The sequence below is a fragment of the Herpailurus yagouaroundi genome, unplaced genomic scaffold (assembly GCF_014898765.1).
Source record: "Herpailurus yagouaroundi ecotype Mexico unplaced genomic scaffold, PumYag 160, whole genome shotgun sequence".
NCBI lineage: Eukaryota > Metazoa > Chordata > Mammalia > Carnivora > Felidae > Herpailurus > Herpailurus yagouaroundi.
In genome coordinates, this window is record NW_024412401.1 from 52,195,147 (window position 1) to 52,204,080 (window position 8,934).

The 8,934-nt window shown below is 64.6% G+C and overlaps 1 protein-coding gene across 1 annotated transcript in view; it reads left to right on the top strand.

Moving 5' to 3' along the window:
* The window catches only part of HMCN2 (hemicentin 2), a gene marked incomplete at its 5' end in the record, with an annotated part of 149,849 nt that extends 141,797 nt beyond the window's left edge, over positions 1-8,052 (top strand). The window contains 9 exons of the mRNA XM_040481195.1: positions 99-336; positions 1,530-1,592; positions 1,725-1,847; positions 2,559-2,693; positions 3,489-3,617; positions 4,137-4,457; positions 5,129-5,248; positions 6,091-6,217; positions 7,206-8,052. Coding sequence (XP_040337129.1) covers positions 99-336; positions 1,530-1,592; positions 1,725-1,847; positions 2,559-2,693; positions 3,489-3,617; positions 4,137-4,457; positions 5,129-5,248; positions 6,091-6,217; positions 7,206-7,551 — 1,602 coding nt within the window. The remainder of the gene's footprint in view (positions 1-98; positions 337-1,529; positions 1,593-1,724; positions 1,848-2,558; positions 2,694-3,488; positions 3,618-4,136; positions 4,458-5,128; positions 5,249-6,090; positions 6,218-7,205) is intronic.
* Positions 8,053-8,934: the final 882 nt, after the last annotated feature.

Here is an 8,934-nt window from a genome sequence, read left to right on the forward strand (position 1 = left end):
CCCTCCTCCCCCTCCTCTGCCTCCTCTCCCCTCTTCCCCCACCCTTCTCCCTACCCCTTCCCCTCCTTCCCCTCCACCCCTCCTCCCCCCTCCTCCAGGACTTCGAGGAGCAGTATGTGCAGGTGGGGCCCGGCCGTCTCTTCGTGGGCTCCACGCAGCACTTCCTGCAGGACGGCCTTCCCACGTTCCTGCGCTGTAACCACAGCATCCAGTACAACGCGGCCCGGGGCCTCCAGCCCCAGCTGGTGCAGCGCTTGCGGGCCTCGGCTATCAGCTCGGCCTTCGACCCCAAGGCCGAGGCCCTGCAATTCCAGCTGACCGCAGCCCTGCAGGCTGGTGAGGCCCCCGTCCTTCGTCTCCACTCCCCAGACACCCACCGGGGGCCCCCGATGCACCTGGCTGAAAGCCAAGGTGACACCCCACCTCCTGCACCCTCTCACCACGGACCGGAAACTGGGGACTGGGACAGCTCACCCCCTTGTCCACTCATCTCCAGCCTGTCCCTGGTCCTGTCTAACCATCCACACCCCCAGCGGGGACACAGCTCTTCCGGCCGCTCCTGTTCAAACCCCCCAGAGCCTTTTCCCAGGCCCCACGGGGAAGGTCCAGGTCTACCCCCCACGCTGACGTCCAAGACTCCAGCCATATGCCCCCCCTTCTCAAGGGTGCCTGCACCAGAGCTCCCCCCTCCGCAGGCAGCCGGGAGCCCCTGTTGGAACGCCTGGAGGCCCCCATGAACATGCCATATAATCTCAACCAATGGATGGTAAAGATCTGTTACCATTATCTGAGGTCCCCGCTTGTTTTTAACATTGAACGTGGGACAGCGGTAAGAGCGTAGCTTTGGGGTCAGTCAGGCCCTCATTCAAACCCAGCCACACCATCTCCCAGCTGTGGGACCTTGGGGGCGATGCCCTGGCCCTCTCTGAGCCTCAGTGTTCCCACCTGTAAAGTGGGCACAACATCACCTGCCTCGCAGGGTATCAGGAATAGCGGTTTTCTCTAGAACCCTCGCCGGGCACCCGGGGATCGATTGCTCTGTCCAGCATGCTGTCCTTACACTGATTTCGGTAGTTGGTCTTTTTGTCTCCAGACCGCAGCCTGCCGCCACCCCTCGGTGTGCTCGCTGCCCCCATCAGATGCTGTCATTTGCCCATTCTGCACACCCCCCACCCCGGGCACAGCCGGGGGCCACGCCCACTCCTCTGGATTCTCAGAGTGCACTTTCGCACGCATGGGCATCCGGTGGGCATCCCGTGTCCTACTTTTCCTTCATGATTTCCCCTGCGTCTGTCAGTTTACAGTCCGGCCAGCTCGTGTGGCACGAGCCACAGCCAGCGCCTCCACCAGGCCTGAGCTGGGAACAGGCTCGCCCACTGGCTGGGCACGGGCCTGGCTCAGGGCCGAGGGGACATTGGCCTGGCCAGGCTGGCAGGAGGGAGGCGCATTCGGCCGGGGCTGCTGTCTGTCCCGGGGCGCCTTGGTACGGTGCCCTTGCGTGCTTAGGACCTACCCCCTTCGCCTTGCAGAAGAGAATGAAGTCGGCTGCCCAGAGGGCTTCGAGCTGGACACCCAGGGAGAGTTTTGTGTGGGTGAGTGCCCTCCCCTCCCCTGGCATGGCCGAGGGAGGCCTCTCAGCCGGGGTTGGATGATGTGTCCCGGCCGGCTGGCAGGAGGGCCTGTGGGTGCAGACCACCAGATCCCGCCCACCCCCCTCTTCCCAGACAGGGACGAGTGTTCGGCCGGCCCCAGCCCCTGTTCTCACTCCTGCCACAACGCACCTGGCCGCTTCTCCTGCTCCTGCCCAGCCGGCTTTGCCCTGGCCAGTGATGACAGGAACTGCAGAGGTGAGTGGGCCCGGGTGCAGAGGCTCTCCTGGGAGTTGGCCTGGGCGTGTGGGGGGCGCTGCACAGCCGGGACCCTGGCCAGGGGCACCCGCCTCAGGACCTGGCCCGTTCCCAATGGCACAGATGCCAGCCTGGGGGTGGCGATGCCCCGTTTCCACTGGGAACTTCCTGCTAGGAGGGCTGCAGATCAGAGAGGCTCAAGTCTTAGGGGTGCTGGGGAGCCCCAAGGACATACACGTGCCCACCGCGTGCTCGTGCATACGTGCCCGCCGAGCCCGGACACGGCCTCAGGCGCTTTCCTAACATGGCAGTCACTTCCAGCCAGCTGGGGTTGGAACGCAGTGGACACCCATCTGTCCCCTTAACACAGCTTCTGGACAACAAATCTGACCGTAGGGTGCTGTCCAGATGCTGACCCTCCCCTCTGCACCCGTCTGCTTCCACCAGGGAGGCCTAGCATGGCCAAGTCCCCACTGGGCTTTGAGCTGGGTGCCCGAGGGACACTGTCCTCAACCTCCTATCGGGTGCCCCAGGCCAAGGCCTATGGCAACATGCTGGAAAGAGCTAACAGGAGAGGTGCAGACCTTCTTGCCAGGGGCTCCTGGGCCGGGGGATGAAGCCTGTGCAGTTAGGTCGGCCAGGGTCAGGGTGGTGAGGAGGGCCCGGGGGACACACGTTCACACAGCCCCCTGCCCCCGTTCGCCCCGCCAGATGTGGATGAGTGCGCGTGGGATGCCGACCTTTGCCAGCAGGGACAGCGCTGCGTGAACCTCTTCGGGTCCTACCACTGCCTCCCCGACTGCAGGCCTGGCTTCCGGGTGGCTGCTCACGGGGCCGGCTGTGAAGGTGACAGGGGCGTGACATGGGTGGGGCTGTCCGTGCTCCGGTGGTTGCCTGGGTTCAGCGGAGGAGGTGCTGTGTGCCACGGGGACTCTAGGCCTTCGGAGGAAGCAGAAGGAACAGAGAGGCCGGGGAGAAAGCTTGAGCTGGACTCAAGAGGTCTGAGGCCTGGCCTGGCCTAGCCTGGCCTGGCCGCTGGCAATTTGAGGACCCTCACGGTCACAGCTCCTCAGACAGGCTCCTCCTCTGAGTGGTAGGACCACCTAGTGAAGGGACAAAGTCTGGTGGAACTGGAACTCAGAAGAGGAGGTCACCCCATGTCCGTGGCCTCAGGGAGCGCCCTGTCCGCCTAGGCGGCTCCTCTGCCCTCACCGCCTCCTCTCTTACCAGTTCTTGGAGCTCTTTCCCCCAATCAGGCTCCTACCCCCTTCACGCACGTGATCCAGTTTTCTCCCCACGGCCCCGTGAAGGGGTCCCATCCTGACCCTCTGCACAGATGAGGAAACTGAGGCCAGGACAGGGAGAATTCCTTGCTCAAGGACTAAGGGATATGACAGAGCTCAGCCCAAACCCGGGACTCTGCCTCCAAAGCCCCTTCTTTCTTTTGGATCCGGAACCTTCTTACCCTCCAAAGTGGGTGTGATGAGGAGAGGTGGCTGCAGGCATGGGCCTTCTACCTGGTGGCACTCAGGTTGGAGAAGGGGGCAGGGATGAGGCCCAGATGTGCAGAGGCATGCTGTGTCTGTTGGGGGCAGGGGGAGAGGCTCGGCCCCACCTCTGTCCACACCCCTGCCTCCCCAGATGTGGACGAGTGTCTGGAGCGGTCGGACAAATGTCACTACAACCAGATCTGTGAGAACACCCCAGGCGGGCACCGCTGTAGCTGCCCCAGAGGGTACCGGCTCCAGGGCCCCGGCCTGCCCTGCCTAGGTATGGGGCCACTCACCCCCTGGTTGGAGCCCTGGTCAGCACCCCCCGGCTGACCCCGCAAGCAGCGGGTGTTTATGACAAGGGTGTCGTTGAGTTTTGCGAGTAGCCCAAACAGCAGCTAACACTGCCCGTGCGCCCACCGCGTATGCGGGTCAGGGCTCTGCCGCTGTCTGGCACCGAACCTTCCCGGGGAGCCCGGGGCGAGGAGGTGGAGGAGGAGGGTGGGGAGGAGTGGGGTGGGTCTCAGAGAGGCTTAGCAGGGAGAATGGGCCTCACCGGGATGCTGCAGTACAGGGGGGAGTCTGGGATGAGGCTCAGAGCTGGGGGAGGCTGGGGCCTCTTTGCGCAGCAGAGGCAGGAGGCGGTCCGGGAGAGGCAAGGCTTGCGGGCAGGCCTGGAGGCAGTGGGGGAGGCGGCTGGATTCTGGGGAAGGCGGGAGACCGGGAGGGATGAGGTGGGGGGAGCTGTGGCGAGCCCTGAGCCGCCCCTGGCTCCCTGCCTGGACTTGTTCCTTTCCAGATATCAATGAGTGCCTGCAGCAGCCCGGGACCTGTGCCTACCAGTGCCAAAACCTCCAGGGTGGTTACCGCTGCCTGTGCCCGCCGGGCCAGACCCTCCTCCGTGACGGCAAGACCTGCACCCCCCTAGAGCAGAGTGAACAAAATGTGACCACTGTCAGCCACCGGGGCCCCTTAGTGCCCTGGCTGCGGCCCCGTACCCCTAACCCCAGGGGCTCTTACCAGGCCTGGGTCTCCCTCCGGCCGGGCCCCGGAGCCCTGAGCAGTAAGGGCCGGGCCTGGTGCCCCCCTGGCTTCATCCGGCAGAATGGCGTCTGCACGGGTAAGGCCAAGCCCCAGCCATCCCACTGGGGACACGCCCCGCTCCAGTGTGTCGGGCGCCCCGGCCGGGCGCATGGGCACCACACCCCATGTTCAGAAACCCGGGGCTCACGGCAAGCAGGGTGGGAGGTGCCGACAGTCACTTTCGTGGCTACGTGCCATCGGGAGGCCCTGGCTGTACTAATGGGCAAGGGGCTTCCAAGAGGGGGGAGGGACTCTTGGCCCAGAGAGAGGGTCTGTCCCCCGGGGAAGCCACTTTGGAGAAACACTGCTTTCGGTGCGTAGAGGTGAAGCAGTCAGGGAGGGAGATTTGCAGGAGCGTTCCAAGTTGATCTGAGACCCTGAACAGAGACTGGTGGGTAGGGGGGTGGGGGGGGAGGCTAGGGACACCCCCCCCCCCCAAATCCCCCCCGCGGAGGCTGGCGCTGGGCTGCAGAAGCAAAGGGGAGACAGTGTTGAGGGCAGACGTGCTTCAGCATTCCTGCCTGGGCAGAGGGGTCTGGGCAGCGTCTCCCTGCCAGGCCCTGCGGACGTGGGGTGGGCAGGCCGGAGAGAAGGCGTGGGCCGCCGCCGCGGCCAGGGACATCCCCTTAGCCTGGCGCCCTGGGCGTCTGTGACTCAGTGCGTGTCTCTGGCCCCATCCCCCCCCCCCCACCCCTGTGCCTGGGCCAGACCTGGACGAGTGCCGGGTGAGGAACCTTTGCCAGCACGCCTGCCGAAACACCGAGGGCAGCTACCGGTGCCTCTGCCCCAAGGGTTACCGCCTCCTCCCCAGCGGGAAAAACTGCCAGGGTGAGCCGTGGCCCTCCCCCCCTCCCAGTGCGGGAGGGACCAGGACAGGGCTTCTCATGTGAGGGTGGGGCAGGGAGCCGAGCTCAGAGCACCCCAGGGGCCCACAGCTAGGCAAGCCGGAACCAAGAGATGGGGGGCATGGGCAGGCTGAGAGCAGCCCTGGGGGCGTCCGTCGCAGCCCCGCTGTGTGTCCCTGGACAACTCACTTCCCCTCTCTGAGCCTCAGCCTCCTGGTGAAATGGGGCTGACACGCTCCCTTAGATGGCCGGATGAGACACGTGGAGGGCGGGCCCAGAGCCAGCTGCTGGTGGGAGCAGCGGAGCACTCTCCTTGATGTGCTCCGGGGGTGAGAGCCAGCCATGCCGCCGCGTCCCCCGCTCCTCCTCCCCACCCCTGTAGAGTGGGAATCTGCCTCCAGCCTACCTTGCCCGTGTCCATCCCTCACTTTCTGCCACGAGGGTCTGTGAATGTCCTCTGAGGAGGGTGGGGCTTCCACTGGGGCAGACAGGGGTCACGGGCAGTCTTCACTCGGGGTCCAAGGGCAGCCGTCATCTCTCCCAGGCTGTGCAACCCAGCTCTGGGCTCAGGAGGTCCCCAGGGTGCCCCCCTAGGGAGGTGGGGAGGTGCTCGGGACCTGCCGGTTGGGCTATCATAGGTCAAGGTGGCTGGGTTCAAGGGGAGAGGGGCTGCCTACCTCCCTGGTCCCCCAAAGGCATTTTTCTCTTTAGCACCTCCCTTCCCCCCGCCCCCACTCCCATGCCCTGCCCTGGCTCCTGCCCTGGTCCCTTCCACTTTACTCCACTGTTTCACTCCCCACTTCTGTGCCAACCTCCCCCACCCAGACATCAATGAGTGTGAGGAGAACGACGTTGAGTGTGGGCCCAGCCAGATGTGCTTTAACACCCGCGGCAGCTACCAGTGCGTGGACACGCCATGTCCGGCCACCTACCGGCAGGGCTCCAGCCCAGGGTAAGGGCTGAGACGGCTGGGGGTGAACTGGGGCACACTGCCAGGAGCTGGGGGCTTACATTCTGGCTCCTGGGCGGCCGGACCCTTCCCCCAGAAAGGCCATGTCTCAGGCAGGGGCCAGTGGGGTCACCCCTGCCAGGACTCCCGAGTGAGGCGACTATGCCCACAGGGCAGTGTACCTCCCCACAGCCACACGGGTGGCAAGGTGACCCGAACGCTAGCATTTACCGCGGTGACACTGCAGTGGGAGCAGAATCCTGGGGGGCGGGGATAGGCCAGAGGCCACACAGAATTGGAGATGAACACGTGAGATGTAGGGGAATACATGACTATATACATAAAACCCTAGACATGGACACACACACACACACACATATAAATGCCACCCAGAAAACCCCCCCAAAACCCCAGGACGCAGACACACACTGGCGCACGAACACGAAACACATCTCCTTCACCCCACTCCCACCGGCCACAGACGCTTGGAAAGATGCGCGGACTCGGGGATCTTGGACACAAGCTGTAGCCGCAGCAGTTAGGGAAGGTGACTTTGCCCTGGCGATTCTACCCCTCGAGAAGACCAGGCTGGGGGTGGGGACACCGATGCCCTTGGCAAGGCTAAGCAAGCATCTTTGAGCCCCACCACCCCTGCCCCCTTGCAAATCCAGAGCAGATGACTCGGTTCCGGGGCTGCAGGCAGGCCTGGAGGCCCCCAAACTTTATTGCCGCCCTGCGCCCACCGGCGAGCCCTGGAGCGTGGGTCTGGAAAGTTCTGTGGGGTTATGGGACCCGCTCCGATGGGAAGGCTTCTTTGGGCCTCAGTCTGCGGAGTCTCCCAAGTGGGCTAATGGTGCCTGTAGAGAAGCCACTGGGGGGGGGGCAAGGGGCCAGGCGGCGCACGGGAGAACCGCGCGGCCTGGGGCCGAGGTCCGGTTTGCAGACCACGCTGTGACGGCACCCGGAGTCGATCCGTCTGTCCCGCCCGCAGGACGTGTTTCCGACGCTGCTCGCAGGACTGCAGCGCGGGCGGCCCCTCCACGCTGCAGTACAAGCTGCTGCCGCTGCCCCTGGGCGTGCGCGCCCACCACGACGTGGCCCGCCTCGCCGCCTTCTCCGAGGCCGGCGTCCCCGCCAACCGCACGGAGCTCAGCGTGCTCGAGCCCGACCCGCGCAGTCCCTTCGCGCTGCGCCCGCTGCGCACTGGCCACGGCGCCGTCTACACCCGCCGCGCGCTCACCCGCGCCGGCCTCTACCGGCTCACCGTGCGCGCCGCGGCGCCGCGCCACCAGAGCGTCTTCGTCCTGCTCATCGCCGTGTCCCCCTATCCCTACTGAGGGGCGTGGTCACTGGCCGCCGCTTTGGGGGCCAGTGACCTCCAGGGATGGGGAGGGGGACCAGGGAGGAGCCAGGCCGGCCCCCACCGCCACCGCCAGCCCGCCCGCCCGGGGGGCTCTTGTCCTCACCCCCTGCTGTGGCAAGAAGCGTTCCCCCCCCCCCACCTTGTGCGTCATTGAGCCCTTCAGCAAACACGACCCTGTGCAACCTTGACCCCAGGACGTCAAGGACCCGATCTCCCCCCACCCCCCGCAGAGGTGGAGCTGGACACTCAAGAGTGTAAGGCTGTCCTTGGGTGGTGAAGCCTGCTTGTCTGACGGGGGCGCCTCCAGGCTTGCCCCAAACTCCAGGGAGACCTGGGCTGGGACACAGCACACCAGGAGGCCCCAGGGGAGGGACAGACCCCTAAAGGGTGACAGCGGCTATCCTCTGCCCACAGAACTGTGTCATCCTGAGCCCCGTGTGTGTACGTATAACATAAAAACATTTCCTTTTAACCAGCTTCATCTCCGTCCAGTTATTTTGCTCTGGTCAGGAGGGGCTTTGGCTGGAAGGGAGGCCACCACCCTTCTGGTCCAGCAGCCCTGGGCCTCGGGCAGGAAGGTGCTCCCTGGTGGAGGTCCCGGGAGAAGGTGGGGGAGGCTGGAGTCTCCGCGGGTTGGGGGGAGGAAGAGGGAGATGCTACCTGAAAGGTAAGCATGTGGGGCCAGATCCCTGGGGCCTCTAGGCCATCGCAGGGACTTTGGCTTTGACGGAATGCTGGGAAGAGACAGGATTAGATCATCTCTGTACCTAAGGGCACGTCTCCAGGGTGCTGGCGAGGGTCTGAGTCACCAGGGACTCTGCAGAAGCGCAGGGAGCTGCTTCTCCGGCCACACCCCGACCCTGCTTCAGCCACCACCCTGTGGCCGCCGCCCTTGGCCACAACCTCTGGCAGAAAGAGGCTCTATCTCACGTGGTTTTGAGGAGGAGAGGCCCTTCCTCCCCGTTCCCCTTGCTCAGGGTGACACCGTCACCTCCCCCTTTGCCTCCTCATTCTCTCAGCCGGGCAGGGAGGAAAAAAAGCTGTCTTGAGTTATTTCTCACTAACGGGTGAATGACAACCAGATTCTGTAAGCAGAGACTTCCAGCAGTGCTGCATGAAACGGGGAAACGGCTGTGTCCATTTTACAGATGGACAAAAGGAGGCTCCGGGAGGGGGTGTGACGCAGCCACTAGCTGGATAGGCGACTGGTTCATGGTTCGACTGGCCCTCCGGATCTCCACCGGACGGCCCCACCTGAACCTCCCCGGGGCATTTCCTCCTCAAAGCTATTTTGTTCTCCTTTAAGCCAGGGGTCTGCGAACTTTTGCCGTGAAGGGCCAGATAAAGGAAAGCTCTG